Here is a 25,853-nt window from a genome sequence, read left to right on the forward strand (position 1 = left end):
CTCAGAACATCTGTGATATGGTCCTTGCCTTTCTTCACTGGAGAGACTGGAGGCTAAGCAGAGTACCTAGTCCAGCTGCTGCCACTCTACAGCCACAGCACAAGGGTGGGGGGGTGTTCCTTGACTCTTTTATAGGAATATACAGCACGAGGAGAGTCATGGCTAATCACCAACGTAGAATCCGGAATCTGAAGGAGCAAAGATTCACCCACCTAAACTCTGTGCTTTCTGGCAAACTGGAATTTACATATTTTTAATGGTAGTTTCTGTAACATCTCTTTGTATCTTGCCAGGATGTGCTTCAAACATCCCTCAGAGAATGAGTAGGCAGCTTACCAGAAGCAAGAAAGAGTGACTGAACATGTCTCTCAGAAACTAACTGTGATCTAGCAGCCAGGGCTGGCATTCGCAGTAGAAAAAAAATACATAAGCTTTTGCTGTCTGCAGATAATGTCTGCGGATGTGTTTAAACAGCATATGGAAAGGCTCTGCTGTGCAGGCTTAGATCCACACAGGAACATTACATAAGAGCATCTGAGCTGTCAAATTACAAGATTAAGACAGTTTCTGTTAAATACACACTTGTTGTTTACTGGTATCTGGTGATTAGATTTTCTCCATGCTTATTATAAGATACCTTTGCATTAATGTTGCAGTATACAATCAAGAAACATTGATGTTTAAACTGTTTCTACTCCAGAAACATGATATAATATTCTGTGTTCAAAGTGATTCTGAACATATCGCCCTCACTGAAAACAAGCCTGTCCTTAAGGTTGAGCTATCCTTTCACTGAACTATCAATAGAAAATTAGATATGTTGATCAATAACATTAATAGAGTACTCTTCACATTAAATATTAATTCATATCAATATAAATATTAAATGCACAGGGGACATCTACAGAGGTATACTCCACACAGTGTTATGAAAATTATTGATATTAGAAAGGACACACTGAACTGAAATATGAAAAATACTCCACGGTTGCTAAGTTTTAAAGAAAATATGTCATTGCTCAACACTCCCACTTCCAGTAAGTTTGTATTGAGTGATGCAAGTAGTTCTATCTGAAATCAAATATTCATTTTTATTTAAGATTTTACATCTATCTGATGAAGCAGTTTACATAGATTTTAATGAAAAATATTATTTCTAAAATAAAGGTTTGCCCTAAAATCTTAAGGAAAAGAAAATAGATTTTTTCCTTTTTTAACCAAAAATATTGATGAAAAATCACAATTTCATAAGAATTATCTTTCAGACAAAATATGAGAATTAAAGCATCAAGAGTAGCTGACTGAAATCTGGAAACTAAATTTAAGTTGGTTATATAAAGCAGATTTTAATGTATTCATTCTATAACATATATGTATTTAAAATGTCATAAATGCGTTATAGTCACATTCTATGTGACTATATATATATGTGACTATATATTCTATGTGACTATATATATTCTATGTGAGAGCTGAGATTCAATGGAAGTGCTCATGCAGCAGGCTAACATGGTCAAAGCTATGAGTCAGGGATATGATTTTCCCAGCAACACAGAAAAGCGATGCAGCAATAAAGCAAGTTGGCATTAAATACATTATTGACTAAATAAATGTAGGACAGGACGTGTTGGAACTTGTTAGTCGGAGAAGTGAGACAGGGCTTTTGTTTAGAGAGGAATGGAGACTGTGGCAAATAAACATTATAGTTTCTTGATGGCATCCTGCCTTGAGTTGCAACCCTAATATTGGTCAAGGAGGAGAAACAGAGCAAAAAGTGAGAGGACAGAAGTTTGGAACACAGTAGTTTGGCTGAGTCAATGATCTTAATCACAACAACAGCTGCAGCTGTGGTTTTGTGTAGCTCAAGTGGTCTTCAGAGTATCCAGTTTCATATGGATATTTTAGGACTCATTCTGTGAAATGAGAATTTTGATTGGTTTTGTGGGGTTTTCTATTCTGCTATAGCTTAGGACATCTTTCTGGAAACTGAAGGCAATATTATTACTCCATTAGTGGTTCTGAGGCTATTATTTTTCCCTCTCGCTCTAAATTCTGTCAGCTCTCATGAAATCAGGAAACAATATGACATTAACAACACTCACCAAGTGCTTCTGCAAAGTATGTAATTTTCCTTTTATTTAGCTTTATTTCCTGTTTTTCAAAATTGCAAACATTAAGGAAGAGGTTTGTTTTCAGAAGCATTTGAAATAAGATCCTTTCCCATGAGAAAAATTAGAAAATTAATAACGTAGAATTTGACATCAAGAATTTCTGGGGAAATCTGACTCAAAATGAAATTTTAGGTGACTCCTACTCTGATATTTTAATGGAATGAACCGAAACCTCTCATTACATGAGCATAAACTTCAGGAAAGTTCAGACCTAAAGCTTTGCTTTTTGCTACAAGTTATCATGATAGAACATTGCCAACAGTAGACACATTAGGCATTTGGTGTGACATTTGTCATTCATTTTATGTTTAACCATTATTATATGTATATGGGACTGCACAGCATGTTTTCACTCAGGAAAGTTTTGCTGTTAATACATTATCTTTCTACTATGCATAGAACTGAGATTTTATTTAGTTTGATATTTCACCATCTTTATAAGCTCTGATGCTTTGGACAAATGGCTTTTATTTTTTATGAAAGTTGGGAAAGTTATTTATAACATGCCCAGAAAACCATATAAATGTATTTTTTACCTCATTACCAGTGTCGTACTCCTAGACATCCCTGGAACAGGTGGGAGACAGAAGAATCATAGAATCATAAAATCATAGAATCATAGGATCATAGAATGGTTTGGGTTGGAAGGGGCCTTAAAAAACATCTAGTTCCAACCCTCCTGCCACAGGCAGGGATGCTTCCCATTAGACCAGGCTGCTCAAGGCCCCATCCAACCGGGCCTTGAACACACCCTGGGAGAGGGTAGAGAGAACCTGAACCTGCCTCTGCAGCTCTTCCCTGAGCCACACTCTTCTCTAATGCACAAATAGTGCTGAAAAACAACTAGTTTGGAACATCTGCTATGGTGCACTTTACTCTTTATTACCAGGATGAATATTCACAAACTGTGACTCTCCGCCATCCTCCAGGAGAGAATAAATGATATCCTATACTAATTTGTAGAGCTATGTGTACACATGGATGTGTGTGTTTGTGTTATCTCCTAATTCAGATAAAGCATTCATGTCAAAGAAGCGTTCAGAAAAATAAAAATTTTATATAGAATCACACATAGAGAAAAGTATAAATAAATGGCATTTGAAGTGGATTTGCTGTTCTGTTGTATGCACTGCGTGTTAAATAATGAAGGCCACTCTATTTGCACTCAGTAGCTGCATAAAAATGCATTTTCCTTACTGTCATTTAGTTTTACCACAAGTATTTCAGTGAAGCATACTATTGTCATATTCCATGCAGTATCTTGAATATTTAAATCCTTAGAGAGCAGAAAGCTAGCCTGGTCTTACAGTCTTGTAATCTTAGTTTAATAGGCTATATGCCTGTCATAGCCCTTCTCATACCTTCCTATCATGTTGGTTAATTAAAATCAAATGAGACAGAGTGCTAAAGCTCTCCAAGATATCCTTTCATTAAGAATATTGTGAACATAACCAGCTAGATACAGAGAAGGTCCTTTTAGTCTCTTCTGTTGAAGGGAAAGGTTGCAGTATGCTATTGTTAGACCCGAGATAGTCCACATAGAAAGTTTTGCATCAAACTAGTTTTTTCCGGTTCTCCTTCTTCAAAGAGCTACTTGTTCTACTATATTTGACTGCTGCTCTACTTACTGGATCAATGTCGAAAAACTCATTGCCATCATACACTTTGATTTTAAAGACAATGAATTGGACATATACATTTCCTTCTGGAATAGGAACACACCAAGGAAAGCCCTTGGTGAGATCATGTCATGCGTATATAATCTCTTCTATAAATTAATTATTTTTAAGTAAGTAAGGTAACAAGAAGCATTTCTGATGGATTTTTCTGAAGAAAAGGAAAGTAGGCAGCAGTTCTCTGTATCACTATCTTTGCATTAGAAATCTGCTATGTTATTGCAGCACTCAGGTGACAAAATAGTAATTTATGAATACCTTGTAGTTCTTGCAGAGAGCTAGTGTCTGCCAAGAGAACTTTACATGTGAAAAAGCTTAATTGGTACTTCCTTTTAAATAGGGACCTGAGGAGCTTCCAGTCTTTTGAGAAATAAGATGACTAAGTTGCTCAGGTGCAAATATTTCCAGTCAATCCCAAATAAATAGAAGTACAAGAAAGGATTTAGAAAAATCCTGTGATGAATCCCATTTGTTTGAACCAGGAGCACCTCTAGGGAGGTATTTCTACATCACTTCAGATAGAACTTCTCACAGGAGGGCAACAAGAAACATGCTCAAATTATGAAGCATGACATCAGGTGCAACAGTTGTACGGATGCTGATAGATCACAGCAACGTGAAAATAATTCAGTTTTCTTAACAGTCTCTCACTATTAAGCAGTTGCATTACTTTGTAATTCATCAATGAGGAGCATACCCTCTGAGAGTAGTCATAGCTTGGATAGTGCTCAGCTATTACTACTCATTCATGTTTTAACTTCTTCATACTGCTCCTTCTTTTGACAAGGGAAGGACTTCTCCTTCAAGCTAACCCCTTGAGAATGAAGTCTGGAATAGATATTTCAGAAGAGAAAGAAAAATTTGAAGTAAATAGCAGTTCTAGGGTTTTGCCTGTCATTAGGATAACAGGATATGCAGATTATATTAGGTAATTTAGACTTAAAGCTTGGTATTGATGTCACTTAGCCCAAAGCAGTCGGGTAGAATGAAGCAGTGAGAAAATGTTTTGGTATATTTTCTCTCAGAGCACAAATCAAAAGATCATGTTGCTAAATATTTTGAAAAGCTTCTTTGATTGCCTTAAGCAGGAGAAGAAACTTATTCAGAAGCTATTTGCAGAGGCAGTGTCATGAAGGAGGACATTGACAGAAGGCACAAGGAGACAGTCATTGAAATGATGGGAGGAGTCTACTGCATGCATGGAATAAATCCAGTAGCCATTATTTCTCTAATATGTAAAGATCTAAACTTGGGCACTCCAAGAAATTGTTTCTGAGGAGAAAAAGCTCATCAGTTTTTCTGAAGCACTCTGCAGACTAAAGTGGTACTGTGCATTGGTAATGACTTGTTTTGTATTTGTGATTCTGAATTGCAACTCCTTAATACTGAAATTTCGAATCTATAGTTGATTTAGATTTGTATGATGACGTAAGAATATTCATACTTAAGAAACATCATAGTGAAGCACATTGTGTTTCCACTTGCTCTCCCTCCAACACATAGCACTATAATATGCAAGAACTTCCTAAGTTGTAGATGTAATATAGTCATACATGATATAGAACACTCTAATCATACCACTGATCCCCTGAAAATGAAGTGCCATTTTCATAGTGGTCTCGATGATCAAGGCCCATTTCTTTTCTAGCAAAGCAAAGGTGATGACACTTCCAAAAGACTAATGAAAAGGAAGATAATAATACCTAGTGTATGTGATAGGCTGGATTCAACAAACCTTAAGTATGCCCTTAAATGCTTTGCTGACTGAAGATTGAGTTAACAGTGCTAAGTGTTTTGCTGAATTTGGGCCCAATTCTTGCCAAAAGTTCACTTAAATTATGAAACAACTTCAGGGCCATGAAAGATTGCCAGTCTATGCCTTTTCTGCAAAGAGTGGACACTCAAATAATTCTTTTAGCTCTGATCTGTATTAAAATAACGTTTAATTTTGACCTGCTTTTATTCTCATTATTGTTACTTTCATATATTAAATAATTTCTTTTTGGTAGTTGACTTGCTCCCCCTGCCTTGCTCTTAAAGTAATACCATTTTTGTGTTAGTAGTACAATAGTACTTTGCTGCATCACAGAGACTGGACTGTGACAGTAATAAATTATGTGAAAGGAAGCATAAGTGAATATTTTGACTCTATATGATCCTGAAACAGAGGCTACTACAAGGAACGTATAAAAGCAACAGCAGTATGCCAGGCATTTCAACACACTAGCAAAAGTAGTAAAAATATCCTGAATTCTGAGCCACTTACTCAAAAAGATTTTGAAAAATGGTGAATAGAAACTGGAGTTCAGATTAGAAAGCTTAGTGAAAAATAAGCTATTTCATGCTCCATTTAAATAAATCTGGAATGTAAAGAATAAAAGGTTGTAAAGTAAAATCTTCTAACACTGGAGAAATCTTCCCCTTTGAGGATGTATATTGTGACATAAGTTAAGAACTCATTATTCCTTTCCCATTCAGAGGTAGATAATCATCCATCTTACATAATCCTCCAGAGAATTTAATATCTAGTCTGTGATATTTTCTCAGACTTGAGTTTGGATGAAAATGTCAGTGAGTTGGAATGATTTGTGGAATTCATCTCCATCCACTTAATGTATTCCTGCAGATATTAAGAAGTGGCTGACTACTGCAATAGCAGCAAGGCTTTAGCTGCTGAGGGTTCAGTGCATTCATGGCAGACCAGGAGCACAGCTGGCTGTGAGGCTTCACTAAGCCTAATAGAAGCTCTCTGATACAAACAGGTGAGGACCAAGACCCAGTGTCATTTATACTTCTGCAGGTTGCATGGAACTGAGATCAGATAATTTCCACCTACAGTGCGAAGAAAGACAAGCCTGTAATTCTCCCTTTAAAACTAGAAAGAAATTGGATATGTCAGAGAAGATATGATGTTTGACTTCCCAAAGAGTTAAGGTGGAAGAGTGGAAGAATTATGCTAGCCTGGACTAAAAATAAATCCTCTGTGATTTAGAAGGACTACAGAATGATCCTCGATCTAAATCCAAAGATCCTGAGCAGCAGGATTAATGCAGGTAGGAATTCATTGTTTTGTTTACTGCTGCATACACACATCCTACCTGAGTGAAGATTTATTTTACCATGAAATAAACTGCAAAGCCTATTCTTAGGCATGCAATAAGTTACCTCCATCATTTATCCCTGAAGAGTTAAGCTGTAAACCCAGAAAATAAACCCTGAGAATGGCTGTACTTGTGTTACGGAAAAGTCTGATTGGTTTAACTTCAGGGACTAGAAAATTGAACAATCCATTCTAGTTATCAGAAGAATATTCTTGATAAGACCTATACCACAGAATACATGCAAAGATGATAATCAGGGGCAGCAACTGCACATAAAGAGATATTTCAGGGCACATAGACACACACAGACAGAAGATCCTGAAGAGACTGTAGGATAGCAAACTCTACTAGGGCCATATGCTTGTATGATGAGAGGGAGAAAGGAAGAAACACTCTTCCTGTCCTTCTCATCTTTTAGAAGTATGTATATGGGGATGAGCAACATAAAATTTACATTGGTTTTGAATGCTTTTCTCTTGAACAGTATATCTGCACAAGAAATTAATAAGCAGATGGATGGATGATGGAGGGGATCTAGTGTTGTGAATAAAATACATCCTTGATTTATGACTTGAGACAGCTACTCGACTTTCAGAAACCTGAAAATAAATGCATGATGATTTTGCCTATTCCACTGTGTTGGTAAACTATTCAATATAAAAGCTGAATGTTATTTATCTTTTGTAATGTTAATATGGTTTTAGTGTTCTTTCTATGTACATGTGTCCTACAGATGATCACTGAAAGACAACCAATATGCCCATCTCCTTAATAAACTTTTCCTCCATTTCAAATTATACATACTGTTCAATAAACTTTGTCTTATTTCTTCCTTTTTGAGTAGAATAGCCCTGGTGGTACCATATGGCAAACAGAAAGATTCTTCCCTGATATCATTTGGGTTGCTGTTGTTCACCTTGAACCGAGAATTAAAATAATTTGCCTGTTAAGTAAATGCTGCCCATTACCAGTGAACCATTAGTTCTTCCTGCATTAGGAACCACTGACCAGGTTTTTCAGTATATCTTTTGCCCTAATATGCTGTCCCTGCCAATGAACCCATTCCTATATAATGTCTTTTTTTTCCTATCTAATTCTTACAGTGGAAAAAAACAGAGACATAACAAAATAATAATTCTAGAGCAACTGACAGTCAGTTTGAGAGATTGGATGCAGCTGACATCTGAGCACTTAAAACTATCTATTTATCTGTCATACTTACATTATTCTTCCTGTGTCCAAACTAAATTTCACTGATTTTCAAGGGGGAAACAGTGCTCAAAAAGAGTTTCTGTTATGAATGCCAAGGGAGCAATGAATAAGGCTTTTTTTTTTTTTTTGCATGTGTATGGAGAAGAATATAGAAAAAATTAAGCATTAAAAATCAGTAATTAGACCGTTAAGTGACAGTATGGAATCTGTTAAACATACTGTAAAATTAAATTAAAAATTGTAAGACCATTCCAGGGAAATTCTAAGCTGCAGGTAGGATTTAATTTTTATGGTGTTGAAAAGAGTTACATCTAGTTTTCAAATCCATCAAATCTTCAGGGGAAAACATCATCACTGGTGCTTAAAGAAGATGCAGGAGTGTTGTCTGTAATATGAAGTTTTATCCCATAAGAGTGTTCACAGACATGCTGTTCCCACCCCTGACCCTAGCCAAGGGATAGCATAGAGCCCAGTGGCACTAAGCTCAGAGACTCCTTGCTGCCTGCTAGGGAACCCAGTCACCCTTCTGCTAATTTGGTTACAGGTGCTCCCTGAGTGGTTTGAGCCTGTCTCATGTATTCCCTCCCTTGCCCTGCGCTGCCATGCTGCTTGCTCTCCTCCTGATGCCAAAACACACCCAGTAAACTTACCAAGATGAGCTGTGATGTTTCTGTGCCCCATCACTGACACCCTTGGCCACTGGCCCAGCAGAGAGTTAGCGACAGCTGTGGGATGCAATATGCAGTACAGTATGAGAACTCTTTCCATTTGGACGCCTTGGGGACAGGGTAGAAGGGAGAACTTTGCCTCCCAGCTGCCTGTCCGGCCAGAGGCTCAGCACCTGTGCTCTTGGGTCTGAGAAACCCTCCAAAGAACACAATGAGCCCAGCACACACGGAGTGCCTGTGGAAATCCTGTGAAAGAAACCTGTGCCTCTCCTCACAGAAAAATGATAGATATTTTGTAAGGCTAGGTCACTCCCAGACCTGTCATGATCAAACAGCTTGGGAGATGATGCATTGGGGTGAAAGAAGAGGAAGTGGCAGAGGTTTAAGGTGGAGACATCGTAAGACAGTATAACTGAAGAAGACTAGAGTCATGATACCTTCAACTCTGGATTCTCCCTTTAGAATAGCATCACTTACACATATCTATGAAACCATTCTGCTTTAAAGCCAAATATTATGCTTGCCAGCCCAGATTCAGATGGATGACAGAGAGGTAATTTTTTTCCATTTAGAGAAAACACCGCATTTAAAAGTATCCACTTCGAAAATGAAGTAACAGATATTCATTGAGGCTGGTTTCCTAGAACAGCTATCGGTTTCCAGATGCAGAAGCTCTAATAGACTTCCAAATTCTATGTTCACTTTCTCTACTTTTTCCATATGGAGGTATAGAGATAAAAATAGTGCACAGTGTATTCAGCAGGTTTTTCTTCCCTAGTGACATTAAGACCAGGAACATATGTGATGTAGAAGCACTGGAAGATGACCAGCTGTGCTCTCAGTCTGTTCAGTCTGTTAACAGGAGCAAACCTTCAGCTTTAGGCATTCTGGGGTACAGGTTGAGATGTAATAAGATATGTGGAAGAAAATGAAATATGTAATTGGATAATGTATTTAATTTACTGTACTAATAGGCAGCAGTCTAGTTATGATGTTGCCAAACAAGCTTATTTAGTACTTTGCTATGGTTAGTTATTTTAGGGGTAAATTAATTTTCAGAGAACAGTGCCACAACGATGTAGAAGTCAAAGTCTACTGCTTTTTATCACTTTTAAGGCAAACTACATATTTAGTAATGTGTCGGAACAGACACATTAATTTTATTTTTCTATCATAAGCCATGCCAGTTTTCTTCCTTTTCTTCATCTTAAACTGATTACTATCACTATTTGTGCCAACAAGTAGGCTTATTGGAATATTTTCAAATATGAACACAAATATTGGATTGAAGCAGATGCAATGAATTAATTATAAACACATGAGCCTTACATGACGATTTCTGCAATGTGCTGTTGAGATATCTAAGGGCCTAGCTATACAACACACTTTGACAGTAAAGCTGCTTTATGAAATTATCAGTTACACAGGTATATATAAATTTGTAGAGCCAGACTTACTGAAATGATGCAGACTGATCACTCTAATACACACATACATTTCTAGGAGAGTTTTTAGTTTTAGGACATGGCAACGGTGTGGTTTACACTGTTCTCCCAGTTGTGTTAGCACAACTGAACACAGCATCAAACAAACACAGCAGACAGGGACTGGGAGCACAAGTGGGAAATTGTGCTTCTTCACATGGTACATTGTAAAGCTGTACAATATGCCCTACAATAGCCTATATTGACTGTAATCCCAGTCCTCATTTCCTTTTATGGCAAAAGCAACAAAAGATGTTCCCGGCTTGCACTGTTCTTAATCACTTCCCAGTCACCTCTACTGATGCCAGTTATTATTCCCTTATTCAGTGGACGAGATTGCTGGGACAAACCACCAAAATGTCTGAATCAGATAAATACAAATAGAGAACAATCCTAAAGGAAAAATGAGTAAACAAGATAAAAAGCTCCCACATCTACATAGCTTCACATAGACACATGAAATGGGATCAACTGGAGGCAAGAAAGAGCAGAGGGAGGGACTAGCCACTCCTGCACTGCCAGCGCCAGGCACAACGCAGCAAACACAGAGCCTGGTGCACCATCAGCCACCCTACTTTAGAGTAGAATAATATTATGGTTTTATATTGATCACATTTTCATATGAAAATTCTCAGATTTTTTATTAGATAGTTTAGAATGTAGTAAAATTAAAAATCTTCTGAATATTTAGATTGTTATTGATTGTAATGGGTTCTATTAAAGTAAGCAGAAAGGTGATGTGACATTTTTTAAGATGAGTGTAAAGCAAGAGATCAGAAATCAATTAAAAGTGATGGATTTTTACAGTTCAATCTGAATTCAGGAATGAATTTGTGCCATTATTTTGTTTAAAAAATATTTGCTTGTCTTTTCAGTGCATGTTTATGATTATCTAAGAGCTCCATATATGTAGAAACTACTGTGAGATTAGCACTTTGAAAGATTGCATGCTTTCTTGAAGGGCTGCAGTACATCTTCACATGGAAACTCATTTGTGCTAATATTGGTTTTTAATTCAGTCTTTAGATTCAGATTATTTTATTTTTTTGTTCTCAAACCCTGCAGAATGGCTTGATATGGCACCTCATAGCTGCCACGGGAGGACAAGAAGCAACCATAATATTAGAGATTAATGGAAAATGTTTTTTTTTTTTCTTCTTAATACAGATTTCACACACAATTTATCACAATAATTTAAGGCAAACAAAACCCCCCAAAATACTGGATTTTGTATCATCCAGCAGATGGTGCTATGATGCAATAAACTGATTCAAGAATAGAAGAAACACACTGAAACACTGAATGCCAACATTTTATTCCTTTACCTGGTGCTGCTGCTTTTTTTGTGTCTCGTTTGGCTGCAGGAGCTTTTGTTGTCTCTTAAAAAAAAAAAAATGAAAAAATTAAACCAATTACTACAAAGCCTTGTAACTTAAGAAAACAGAAACCCGAGGAAAGGCTTCTAATGAGGTACAGCCTGGAGCAATATTTTTACTGAAGAATTAGAGAAAGAGATTCCCCAAAGAGAAAAAAGCTATGTTGCCTTTGCTAAACTCAGAGATCAACAAAATAGCCATCCAAAGGCTAGTAAACTCCTGTCATTAGGCACTGACTCACTTCTTCTAGCGTTTTCTGTCTAGTAATTCAATATCTATTAGCAAAGCAGAGTAAAACACGTATCCTAGGGATTCTGGCATGGTCTCACCACTCAGGCAGCAGCTGTGGGCTGGGAACCTCTGCATTTGGTCTTGCAGCTATGAGGACAGGAGGTCCTGAAGCAGCCTACAGCAGCTGGCAAGTATGAATTCACCAGTGATGCATCTTGGAATCTCACAGCTATTCAGGGTGTCATCCTTTCCCCTAATCTGAATCTTTCCCTGATGATAAAAAGCAAAATCAGGCTACTTCTGTGAAGTAGTACATTCACAGGCATGGCTACACAAGGAATCTCTCTCCATCCTGAGGAAAGGAGGAGCACTTGAAAGAACAACTGCTGGGTTCTCCTGGCAGAGAATCAGGCTCATTTTTATCCTCAGGACCTACTGGAACAGTCTGTACTTAAATGCGATCATTTAGGAAATATCCATAAGATAAACTCTATTGCCCATCTTAATGGATTTTTTTAATATCAGCTGGAAGATCCTCCAACAAAATTCACATTTCCATGAGAGGAAATAATTACCATTTTAATCACAATCTGAATTACAGAATACCCCCCGCAAAAAAAAAAAAAAATCAATTAATCCTTCGCATCTGTCACTGTGTAATTCAAAGAAAAAGAACATGGCTAAATCAGGAATGCGATTTTGAGTTCTTTCTCTCCAGTCTTTTGAGAATTTCATAAAAGATGTATCTAATTGTCTTGTGAAACAGAATGAAAATAAGTACAGTTTGCATGTGTGGGATTGTTTTGTTTCCATCCATTTAGAAGCTTGCAGCAGATAATTACGTCCTAACATAGTTACTACCACAGCATTGTGGTTACTAGGGGTTCTCACCTCTCCTTCAAGGAAATACATAGAAGACCTTGAAGAAGAGTGTCATTAGTATTACTTTCCTGAGTGCCTGTTCCTGAAGAAGTTGGAGGTACAACACATATGGTCTACAAGCAACAAGATGGACTTAATGCAAAACTGCAGGACTTGTGCATTTTTTCCATTCTGAGCTCAGAGTAAGAACTTGTTCGCTAGCAAGACTTTTTTCATTTTTTTGGTAACATCGGTGAAAACAAACTAAGTTAGGATTATTTTTGTTCGACAAAGGTTTATATTTTAATTTGAAATACTGAATTTGTGAACAACTAAAATAATTTTAATTGAGGAAGAAGTTTAAAATTAAGGATATTTTTGCCCCAAATTATCTATAATTTATTTATTTACTTAACTTTTCAGTAGCATTGCAGCAAAAGGGCCAAATGTTTTGAAATTTTTTATGGAAGCATATGCTTTTTAGTTTGTAATTCACAAATTATTTTGGTGCTAATGACTCTGCATTTTTATATAAGCAACTCTCAGCTGAAAATTTCAGCCTGGAAATTTCCCTTATGATGAGGCTGGGGAATTTTACTGTGACGGCTGCTGGGAAATTCTCCCAGGAGAGGAATTATGTGCCCAAATCAATAGATCCTTTAAGAACTGTTTGCAAACAGACAGTTAGGTCACTAACAGGACATTACTTGTAGACCAAGACTCTTGAATCTTTTGCTCACTGTTTCTGCAAAATTTGAGTAGGAAACCAATGCACAAGCTTTTCTTGGTTGCCAAAAGAAGCTTTTTACTAAATTCCTACAAGGAATGATGGCAAGGAATTCTTTTACCATACAAATCTGGACAGATCACCTATGGAGATGGAAGCCAGTGCATTTTTTAATTATGAATTTGAATGAGATTTCAAAACCCCATATTTCGCTAATTTTTTTAAATTACTGTACTTTCAAAGCAGAGATCTGAACAGATAAAGTCTTATCAGTGAAACCGTCTTACTATTCTCACTGCATTGAAGAACTGTTGTTTGCAGTTTTGTAAAAAGGAAGGTGTAAGAATTCCCTCGTTAACAATGCATGTATCCAGAACATTTTTTGCTTATTGCTGCAAAAGAGCACAGCCTCTACCTCACTTCTGCCTTAGAAATCTGTGTATCTGAATCTGAAGTAATTAGATTGAAAAGGCTCATTTTGCATTTGTGAAGATAAACTTGGTGTTTCTCAGAATGCTGGACTCTTAGTCTTCTCATTCCATTTACCAAACTTGCTGCCACTGAGAACACATTCAGCTGAGGCCTCATTCAACATTTGCTTTCTTATGAAACCTCTGCTTTTGAAGACAGTGATGCAAAATTGGGGAAGGCAAAACTGTCAGTCACAAAGAAGAATGTGGAATTTGAAGTAAGATAAGAATGATTTAAAAAGTATGAGGCAGCTGAAGCCTAAACATATCATTTTTTCAGTTATAGATGGTGTAGCTACTATCTTCTTTGTATTTTCAATAATTTAATAAATATTATTTTGGATTATTGAAATGTGCTGTTTGAAACTGCATGACAAACAGAGCATAGCCTATGGAATAGTAGTTTCTTACTTTTGAGTTCTTTGGACATAGAAGCTTCTTTTTTCTCTGTAAGACTGAAAAAAACCTACCTATGCATAAAAACACAGTTAGGAAGGACATGGGTATATAGAAAACTGCAGTGTCTGCTTTAGAGGTGAAATGACTTCTTTGCTGTGAAACACATTTGAATGATGCTGTGAATGTGTTTACTTCTGTTTCATGGCACAGTTGCATTAATTTAACCTGAAGTGTAAACGCAACAAAGCCTGTGTGAACGTGAACATTTTTGTTTAATTGCATTATAGTAATAAGTGAGATTTGACATGTGATTAAGTTACCACGGCTTACATGGGCTAGCTGAGCCATGGCTGCTTGCTCTGTGCACATTGTGAGGTTTCAGAAATGCAAGGGAAGACACACGAGGAACGTAAGAATAGAGACAAGTAATGAAAGGCATCATCTTCCTACAATTGTTGATGGCCATACAACTGCAACCTAGTTTGGAAGGCTCCACACAGCACCTAGCCAAAATTCCATCTGCCACATATCTCCTATGTGCCAAAACAAAAGGAAGATTTACAGCAACACTGAAGAGAGCATTTGAGCCATCATTCCAGTCCAGCCTGGAGGAAAGATTTCTGCGTCTCCAAACTTTTCCAAATGTTCAATCAAAGTTCAGACTAGTGCATTTCTTTCATGTTTGTGAAAAAGGGCACGCATATGACTCTAACCAAAACTGAGCCAAAGTGGAGTAGCTGATGGACCTGAAGAAGCTCAGTCAGTCCTACACATGGATGATGTATGACTAGGCAAAATCTGTCCCTGATTGCTTTAAATAAAGTTAAAATAATTTGGCTATATCATAAATACAGCATGACCAGGCAGCACACCAGAAAGACTCCACTAGGCTTTTCAGTCTCATCTGCATTTTAAGGTGGCATTTTTGTGCCATGTTTTTGTAGGACTTTTTTCCTGATGGCAGAGAGAAAATACAGAATCTTTACAAAGCAGATGTAATTGGACAGAAGCACTCAGTGATAGCTTCTCTCTCCATTATAATCCTTCATGCTATTCTACCCCAGGACTTTTAGCTAGCTACAAAAATCAGTCATGATAACCATACTTGGGGCCTTATCTTCCTTTTTCACTAGTGTCACCTCTACAACTAAGAAAAGTTTCGTGGTGGCCCTGTGAGACAGGAAGCAGATTGATGCACAAAGTAGTTACAAAAGTTTCTCCCCTGAGTGCCCAAGAGGAAATTAACATCCTCTCTAATAATCTATACCATATCTAGAATATAGGCAGGAAAATGTTTATGTCCAACAACATATATGAATGATAAATTAATTGTGCTCTTCAACATTAATATAAGAAATACTTCAGGGAAGAAGCAGCCAAAATAAGTAGCTTGCAAAACCAAGACCATCCCATTACTGATAATAATACAAAGTTGCTTCAGTTTCTGTTGCTCTCTAAATTACTGTAAAGAAGTCGGTATGAGATAAGGTAATGCAAATGACTGCCAAGTAGTCTAATAAAAAGTCTTGAAAAATTCAGTGGAAAATACATTTCTGTTTGGATGATATGCTGCTCTGAACTGAAATGTTTCTAGGTTAATCCTCTGCTTCCACTAACTCTCTGTGAAAGCATGTTTTGCAGGCATTACTTCAAAGTATGATAATTACCACATTTAGATGAAATTAATCATGAGGCAGCTTTCAGCCACGTTATCTGGCTATGGAAGCTATTGAAGCCTTCAAGAAGTGCCTATTGGTTGCCAGATATGGAAATTTTAAAAGGTGTATATTGCAGTAATATGAATAATTTATCACAATAATCTTCTGTTGCTGGAGGTTATAAAAATATAAATAAATTGGTTGCACCATTTATAATAACAGACTGGATCTAAATAAAGCCCTTAAGTTCTTTCTTTCCTTTTTTTCTTTTAAGTCATCATTTACTAAGACAAAATACTTTAATATATTTTCTCTTTAATATATTTTCAAGCCATGATTTATGTTAAAAGAATCAATGTGATTACATCCAACACATATCCAACACGTAGTTAAGTCAGAATAAACATCTGGACAAATTTTCCACTAAGAAAATATTGCAATTGTTTGGGTTTTTTTAATGTAGTTTTGATTTGGTTTGTTTTTTAAGAGCAGAAAAATTACTAATAAATCATTCCAGTATCACAGGATATGAAAATGTAAATATTTTACTCTTAGGCATTATCTTCAAGCCAAGATGCCTAAAGTTTGTTTTCTAAAGCCATACTTATGCAACTAGACTGGTGAGCTTTTCAGAAAGTTGTCCAGAGGAGGTTTTGTAGGACCTTGAACCATGGAGATTCCTTTGAAGGAATCCAGGCACCTCACACTTGAATGGAATAAATGACCATAAGTACAAAGAACTGAACAACTGATAGATGTCATAGAAGGAGATAAAACTGGTTAGGATTCTTAAATCCCTAAAAGTAGCTATCTGCTATAAGGCACAAATAACATGTAACTAAATAACTCACATTAAAATAATGGCAAAAATGAATTGAACAATGAGTTAAATTAAAGTCATTAAAGTCAATGAGTATTTTACTTCATTTCGTTTTGCTTTGCACAGATCTAGGGTTTAGTTTTTAAACTATGGGAGTGTTGTCAGGGAAAGCAACTTATATTATTAGGTTTTTATAGCCATGATGTCTTTTCCTTAGAAAAAGCAACAAGAAGCTCTCTTGGTGGGTCTGTTTTTTCAGGCTAGTAAGGAAGATGAATTTCCAGAAAAAACCCGACTTTTTTTCAAACACTAGTGTTAGGCAACATATGAATAATAGCCAAAGGATATCTTTATCATCAGCCTACAATTGCCAGAGCTTTTAGGCTATTTTATCTTTAAAACTTTATATTTGAAGGTTGGAAATACAGAAGGCAAGTGCAGAATGTGTCACTGGTGATCACAGTTCCTGAGAGCCATGTAACATATTAGGACCCATTAACACAGGAACATCACTCTGGGTGCTCTAGCAGCCTTGATCAGGAATATGGTCAAAGGCACTGTGGCTGCTCTCCTTGGTATTTACAATAGAATTTTTTGATATCCAACAAATGCATTTTATTTTCAAGAAAAACCTCATTTCTACAATGATATAAGGCAATAAAACCCCCTTAGACATACTATTGAAGATAAGACTTCAACATCCGATACTTATGGTAATTTGGTGCCCAAACTGAAGCAGTCAGTTTTTCAGAAGTTGCTGAGGACATATTTGATATTCTGGTCTTCTTAAAGTGTTTGTGTAGACCACCCAAATACTGTTTGTACCCGAAGTTTTTTAATACCTCTCACAACCCCAGCCACAGGCTTTTTTTGAAAGCAACTGTAACAGTCTTTAAAGGCTAAGCACCATAGCTAAGAGAATGATTCATCAGCTGAGGACTGCGAAGCATCCTTTTCCATTTACTGTTATTCTCAGGAGATATTTGAAGACCATTGTATTCTGGGTTGCATTCTCAAAAAGTAAGCACAGTTGTACAAATACCTCTCTTCCCAGGTGAGTTATCAGGCCTTACTTTTACTGGCTCTTGAAAAAGATTAAAGTATGATAACACTTTTTTATTATTTTATTAAAAAATGGCAAATATTTAAGCAAACATTATCTGACTTTGTTCTTATCTGCACAGGCTAAAAGGATCAATTTTGAATTCAAACTAGGAATGAACATCTGGCAGTCAGCACAGATGTATCTCAATGAAACAGCAAAATGGTACTTTATTCTTTTGCCTCTTTTTAGCACATAGCTTGATCTTTTCCTCAGGCCTTGATCAGCATTCTTTTGAAGTAAACTAGCAGTACACAGTAGCTGCAAAAGACATCTAAACTACATATGGGGCAAAAAAAAAAAAAAATCCCTCAAGCTTATATAATGCCTTTCATGCCAGTGAGTCCCCAGGAGTTTGGTAACAAGCCATTAGACAAGGATGCCCCAGTGCTCTAGTACAGTGTGGTTGTTTTGAGTTTAAACAAAATTACAAGCCAGAATATTTCAAACATTGTTCTAAAGTGATTTCTAGACCTGGGGTTCACAGTACACCTTTTTTTTAGCAATGGGTTTATAATACAGGACAGCAGATCTTCAGCAGCACCACTCAAACTAAAACTTTTTTATATGAAATGAAATTCTGTGAAATAAGTGGGTCTTAGATTATACTCTCTTGAAAGGCTCCTTTGTGCTTTTCCTTCCTAGATATCTCTCATTCAGATATATAGAGCTTTTAAGACAATGCACCTTACAAGCACAACAGCTAAACTCCCTTTGCAGATAAAGAGTTTACATGAGTGGAAATAAAAATTACAGCAGATGACATCTGATGGCTGATAATTTCCATCACATGAATGAAAAACTTAAAGTCACCTAGAGACCAGTCTCAATGCAATCTGCTCCCAAGTCAGCAGACATACCAGAATTTAAAACCAGTTTATTAAGTAGTAAGATTTGCAGTTAATGTGTTAAAAGAGCAGGACACCCCAGATAGCTGATCATTACGAAGAAAGAACTGCTATTGAACATACACTAATTAAAGTAGTATTTTCAAACATCCTATCAAAACATACTGTGGTCTGGCATTTCTTTTCTCTTCTTCTTGGAGTTATTAAAACTTATTTTCACAAAACTGTATTGATTTCAACTAGTATTCCAACATGGTGAAGAGTGTTTAACTCTTTTTTTAAGAACTTATTACTTGTTTTTTGATTCACAGAATCACAGAATCACAGAATAACCAGGTTGGAAGAGACCCACCGGATCATCGAGTCCAACCGTTCCCTCAGCACCTCATCCACCCGTGCCTTAAACACCTCCAGGGAAGGTGACTCAACCACCTCCCTGGGCAGCCTCTGCCAGTGCCCAATGACCCTTTCTGTAAAGAATTTTTTCCTAACGTCTAGCCTAAACCTCCCCTGGCGGAGCTTGAGGCCATTCCCTCTTGTCCTGTCCCCTGTCACTTGGGAGAAGAGGCCAGCACCCTCCTCTCTACAACGTCCTTTCAGGTAGTTGTAGAGAGCAATGAGGTCACCCCTCAGCCTCCTCTTCTCCAGGCTAAACAACCCCAGCTCTCTCAGTTGCTCCTCATAAGGCCTGTTCTCCAGCCCTTTCACCAGCTTTGTTGCCCTTGTCTGGACTCTCTCCAGAGCCTCAACATCGTTCTTGTGGTGAGGGGCCCAGAACTGAACACAGTATTCGAGGAACAGTCTCACCAGTGCCGAGTACAGAGGGAGGATAACCTCCCTGGACCTGCTGGTCACACCGTTTCTGGTCCAAGCCAAGCTGCCATTGGCCTTCTTGGCCACCTGGGCACACTGCTGGCTCATATTCAGTCGGTTGTCAACCAACACACCCAGGTCCCTCTCCTCCAGGCAGCTTTCTAGACAGACTTCTCCTAGTCTGTAGCACTGCATAGGGTTGTTTTTCACATAATTTTTGGTAATTTTACACTAACTCTATGACAATATTGAAGTAATTGTCATATTACCACATCTCAAAGCTTTTTTATTTTTTATTTTGATTTCAGTAACTTGTGAAATAACAAATGCTCAAATATAGGGACTTTTTATCCGAGTGCCTTTCTACTGTAATGTCTCCATTTGACAATTAGGATTTTAAAATTTCTTATTACAGGGAATTATAACAATTTTTTTTCTTTCCAGGGGGCTTAAAACCTAGGAGAGTCTATCAAAACTGCTTATACTAATGTAAGATTAAATTTTTGACATACTTTCCTAAAACTCTAAAATTCTAAAATTTTGCATTGGCATAAAAGTTCTGTTTAGAAATACTGATTTCCCACCTGGAAAACTGTGTTTGCTTTTGTTCTCTTAGTTGCTGGACATGATATTGCCATATGCTCTGTGACAACTATTGACAAAAAATCTTTCCTTTCCAAAATATCGTTACTTAGTGGGCGTAAGAAAGTCTTCTCACTGCACTGGTGAGATTGAAGTGTGCAAGGAAAAGCAAGACATTGCACCACAGCCGTTTCAGAACTGTTCCCTCACCCATTCAGTGACAGCAATAAACTCTCTGACCAGAGTTTAACTAACTTCCTTTGACAATAACTTAGGTACACCAGGGATATTTACTGGGAGAGGCCAGTAAGCCCTGAATCATTCATTTTGTGTTCAAACTCTCCAGTCCCTAGGACATGAAGTGAGGGGAAACTGCAGATGACAAAATTGCTGGCTGAAAACAAAAGGAAGTAGAGCTCTTGGAAGGTAAAATTAAGTTTCCTCAAGCAACATGAGACTGGACTATAGGAAACAATTCTCAAAATAAACTGATATCCAACATGGGACACAAAGGAGTTTGAAGAGTTTAGGACTATGAAAACCTAGTTGGCCAACGTTCTTCTGTTGTTGATTACAATAGAAAATTGGTAACAGTACTCTAAAATTTTGAAGCAGGAAAAATATTCAAGCCCACCCTTCTGCTATCTGTGGAGGATGCCCTCTCTCCTCACTACGGTCTCTTTTTCCTCCCATTCACAGTAGCAGGCTTTTTGATAATTTCTTAATATTTTGGTGCCTCTGAGTCCCTTTGGATCATCAGCCCTCACGTGCATTGCTTCCCCAGTCTATTATCTCCTCACATGACTGTGTCCATCACCATTTACAAAGGAGCTCAATATTCTGCACAGCCACTGAGTGCCTGCTAGCCCACAGCAGCACAGCATCAGAGGCTGGTAATAGCCTGAAGATCAAAAAACTTTCCAAAAAGTGAGGTGGCAATGCACACGGCTGAAATACTAAATGCTACCTCAGATATACCAAGATCATTAAAGAAGTTCGCTCAACAGAGTAAAAAATAAACCAAGCAGAGAGGGATTCAAGCAAACAGGTGATTCAGCTACACTTGTAAGAAACAGTCTGCACTTTGTGAATAGCTAATTTCAACTGTACTAGTGATTCATGGTTCCACTAATTAATGATTTCTCCTTTTGACTTTGATATTGCTAAAATAGATTAAGTTTCTCTTACTGCAGAGCAACTGGAAACACGTTCTACTGCCTTCTGATTTCATCAGGAGTTGTCTAAAAAAGCAGAACTCTGGAGCACGATGTGGGATCACAGTCATTCACACACAGGAAGCTATAAATGCAGTTAATTACACAGGCCGCAGTCATTTAGGGAGAAAGTAATATTTTTGCATAACATATGCAGGAAATAACATTAATTCCTAAAATTTTTGAATCAGATCTTTTTCTGGAATAATCCACCATTTGAATTAATGTAAATACTATAACAACTGAAAATATTCTGCAGCATTTTTCACCTTTTTACAACGTCAGGGAAGTACTCTCCACATTTTTCTTAAGAAAGCTCCGCATCAATATTTTTTAAATGATCCAATATAATATTTTTTTTATAGTCAGAATAGGCTTTGGTAAGTGTACATATGCTATGTGTTCTTACAATATCTCATTCTGAACTTTTCAACACATTCCAATTAATTCCTTTCTGTTGGATAGATGGATGTACAGATGGTATCTGTAGATACGTTTCTTCAGCAGCCCCCGGCAGCAGGACGGTGAGTTCTGTGGTGGGGTGGACTTTTTGAGGCGGTGGGAGCTTCCCTGAGCCGGGAAAATCCCAGAAAAACCCAGGCGGGGGCGTGGGTCCTGACAGCCCCACAGGCTGGTCCCGCGGTGCCTGACGGGAGGGGGCGGTCCCGGCGGCCACCGCGGGAGATTTAAACAGTGCCCCTGGGAGCATCACAAAGAGGTGTGGGGCAAAGAGGTGTCAAGGCAGGGTGCAGAGAGGACCTAGAGACTAGACAGAAGACACCGAAGACCATGGTGGCCACCTGGCAGAAGATTAAAGCTGCTCCATGTGCTGCAGCAGGCAGGGTGGATGCTGCCACTCAGCCAGAGCCACAGTGGGTGCAGGCAGCTCCCCAAGACCCTGGGCTGCAGGCAGTGCCCCACTCCCACACCGGCTCGTGCCTCTGTTACTGGCTCCACTTGTGAAAGCTGCGCTTGAGTGGGGGAACTCCTTCACATGGTGGAGGAGGTGAAGAGGCTGAGGACCATCAGGGAGTGTGAGAGGGAGATAGACCAGTGGAGTAGTGCCCTCTCACTAACTCAGCAGGCTGCTGGAGCTGGTGTGTCCAAACACCATCCACCTGCAAACTGCAAGGTTGGGGGAACAAGAGATGGGGAATGGCAGCAAGTTCCTGCCAGGTGAAGGAAACCTGCTCCCCTCACCCAGACACCAAAACCCCAGTTCCCCCTGGTGAACAAGTACCAGGTGCTGCAGGCGGAATCCAACCCTGAGGATGAGCATGATGGCTCCCATACCCTAGAATCCTTCCCTAGGCTGCACCATCCTCAGAAAAAGATAAAAACATCCTCCATTAAGAAGAAGAGGAGGGTGATTGTCACAGGGGACTCCCTCCTAAAAGGAACGGAGGGACCCATTTGCAGACTGGACCTGCTCCACAGAGAGGTCTGCTGCTTACTGGGGGCATTAGTGAAGGAGGTAGCTAGAAAACATCCTTCCCTGGTCCACGAGACAGACTACTATCCTCTGATAGTAGTCCAAACTGGTAACGGTGGTCTAGTAAACAAAAAGACCAAAACCATCAAGAATGACTTCAGGGCCATTGGGAAAATGATGGAGGGCTCTGGGGCACAAATAGTATTCTGCTCCATCCCAAGGCTAAATTGAGAGGAGCTGGAAGTCAGGAAGAAGAATTCAATTAATGCCTGGCTCTGAGCCTGGTGTGAGGAGAGGGGTTTTGGGTTATTTGATCATGGGGTGGCTCACGCATCCCCAGGCTTTGTCGCTAAGGATGGGACATGTGTGTCTCCTAGGGGGGGCTAAAGGCCTTTTTAGGGTTTAAAAAGCTTTATGAGCTTTAGGGCTTTAGCCCTAAAATGGCTAAAATGGGCTAAAGCCCTAAAGCTCATAAATTGAGCTTTAAACCAGATGTGAAGGGTGAGGGGGTTGAGCCCAGGCTAGACAGGAATGAGCCTGGAGGTGAGGCAATGGTGATTGGGAGAGGGTGTGCTGGTGAGGACCACCAGTACCTCACCACACAGAAAGTGGGGGAGAACACACCTCGGGGTGCTAAGGGAGATATGGGCACTCTGGAGCTAGCTACTCCAGTTACCAGGCAATTGGGAATGAACTCTGTTCCCTCTAAGAGGGCTGAAGGCTCGGCAGCTCAGCTGAAGTGCATTTACACCAATGCACGCAGCATGGGGAATAGGAAGGAAGAGCTGGAAACTGTCGTAGGGCAAGGAGCCTATGATGTCGTTGCCATCACAGAAACGTGGTGGGATGACTCATATAACTGGAGTACAGCTATGGTGGGGTACAAACTCTTCAGGCGGGACAGGAAGGGTAGGAGAGGAGGCGGGGTAGCCCTCTTGGTAAGGGAGGACTTGGACGCCATTGAGATGGATTGTGGCGATGAGGAGATTGAGTGCCTGTGGGTTAAAATCAGAGGAGCCCACCAGAAGGTAGATTTTGTGATGGGAGTCTGTTACAGACCACCCAGCCAAGGAGAAGCAGCTGATGAGCTCTTCTATAAACAGCTGGGGTTAATCTCTAGATCAATGCCTCTCATTCTTGTGGGAGACTTCAATCTTCCTGATATCTGCTGGAAGTACAATAGAGCAGAAAGGAAGCAGTGTAGGAGGTTGCTGGAGTGCGTGGAAGACAACTTCCTTGCACAGCTGGTGAATGAACCAACAAGGGAGGGTGCCCTCCAGGACCTGCTGTTTGTGAACAGAGAAGGCCTTGTGGGGGATGTGGCAGTAGGTGGACGCCTAGGACAAAGTGATCATGAGATGATAGGGTTTTCTGTTTTAGGTGGAGTGAAAAGGGTGGTTAGTAGGACAGTAGCATTAAATTTCCAGAGGGCAGACTTTGAAGTCTTCAGAGGGCTGGTTGGCAAAGTCTCATGGGAGACAGTACTTAAGGGCAAGGGAGCCCATAAGGGCTGGGAGCTCTTCAAAAAGGAAATCCTAGCAGCTCAGGAGAAAGCCATCCCCATGCTCTGGAAAAAAAGCCGGCAGGGGAGAAAGCCAGCTTGGTTGAATAGAGAGATCTTGAGTGATATCAAGAAGAAGAGATATGTTTATGGGCTCTGGAAGAGGGGACAGGCCTCTTGGGTGGACTACAGGAGGGAAGTGAGATTGTGTAGTGAAAAAATCAGAAGGGCTAAGGCTCAACTAGAAATCAGATTGGCAAAGTCTGTGAAAGATAACAAAAAATCTTTCTACAAATATATAAATAATAAAAGCAGGACTAGGGAGACCATACAGTCCCTATTGGACGCAGAAGGAACAACAGTGATAGGGGATGAGGAAAAGGCTGAGGTACTTAATGCCTTCTTTGCCTCAGTCTTTAATTGTAAAGAAAGTTGTTCCATCTGTGTACAAACCCAGGAGCTAGAGGAGCAGAATCAGGCTCCCATGATCCAAGAGGAGGTGGTCAGAACCTTGCTAGCCTGACTAGACACCTACAAGTCTATGGGGCCGGATGGGATTCATCCAAGTGTATTGAAGGAGCTGGCGGATGTGACGGCCAAACCCCTTTCCACCATCTTCCAACAGTCCTGGAAGACTGGGGAAGTCCCACTGGACTGGAGGCTGGCTGATGTTGTGCCCATCTACAAGAAGGGTCACAGGGAGGATCCAGGGAACTACAGACCTGTCAGTCTGACCTCAGTGCTGGGAAAAGTCATGCAACAGGTGATCTTGAGTGCTATCATGAAGCACATGCAAGAGAACCGGGTGATCAGGCCCAGTCAACACACGTTCACAAAAGGCAGGTCTTGCCAAACTAACCTGATTGCCTTCTATGACAAAGTGACTCAGCTGCTGGATGAGGGAAAGGCTGTGGATGTGGTCTTCCTGGACTTCAGTAAAGCCTTTGACACAGTTTCTCACAGCATTCTGCTTGAGAAACTGTCAGCCTCTGGCCTGGACAGGCGCACACTCTGCTGGGTGGAAAACTGATTGGATGGCCGGGCCCAGAGAGTGGTGGTAAATGGTGGGAAATCCAGCTGGAGGCCAGTGACAAGTGGGGTTCCCCAGGGCTCAATGCTGGGTCCAGCCCTGTTCAATGTCTTTATCAATGACCTGGATGAAGGCATCGAGTGCACCCTTAGCAAGTTTGCGGACGACACTAAGCTGGGTGGAAGTGTCGATCTGCTGGAGGGTCGGGAGGCTCTGCAAAGGGATCTGAACAGGCTGGACCACTGGGCTGAGTCCAATGGCATGCGGTTTAACAAGGCCAAATGCCGGGTCCTGCACTTGGGGCACAACAACCCTGTGCAGTGCTACAGACTAGGAGAAGTCTGTCTAGAAAGCTGCCTGGAGGAGAGGGACCTGGGGGTGTTGGTTGACAGCGACTGAACATGAGCCAGCAGTGTGCCCAGGTGGCCAAGAAGGCCAATGGCATCTTGGCTTGGATCAGAAATGGTGTGACCAGCA

General features: G+C 39.5%; 1 protein-coding gene across 14 annotated transcripts in view; it reads right to left on the reverse strand.

Moving 5' to 3' along the window:
* The window catches only part of TRDN (triadin), a 217,455-nt gene that overhangs the window by 67,067 nt on the left and 124,535 nt on the right, over positions 1-25,853 (reverse strand). For 11 of the 14 annotated variants that reach the window (XM_069851792.1, XM_069851787.1, XM_069851789.1 and 8 more), the window contains 2 exons: positions 11,638-11,691; positions 8,811-8,885 (listed from right to left, as the gene is read on the reverse strand). The exons of 1 other annotated variant lie outside the window; for it this stretch is intronic. In XM_069851792.1, coding sequence (XP_069707893.1) covers positions 8,811-8,885; positions 11,638-11,691 — 129 coding nt within the window. The remainder of the gene's footprint in view (positions 1-8,810; positions 8,886-11,637; positions 11,692-25,853) is intronic. 2 more of the 14 variants (XM_069851798.1, XM_069851797.1) reach the window with 1 other exon arrangement.

The sequence above is a fragment of the Phaenicophaeus curvirostris genome, chromosome 2, assembly GCF_032191515.1.
Source record: "Phaenicophaeus curvirostris isolate KB17595 chromosome 2, BPBGC_Pcur_1.0, whole genome shotgun sequence".
Lineage (NCBI taxonomy): Eukaryota > Metazoa > Chordata > Aves > Cuculiformes > Cuculidae > Phaenicophaeus > Phaenicophaeus curvirostris.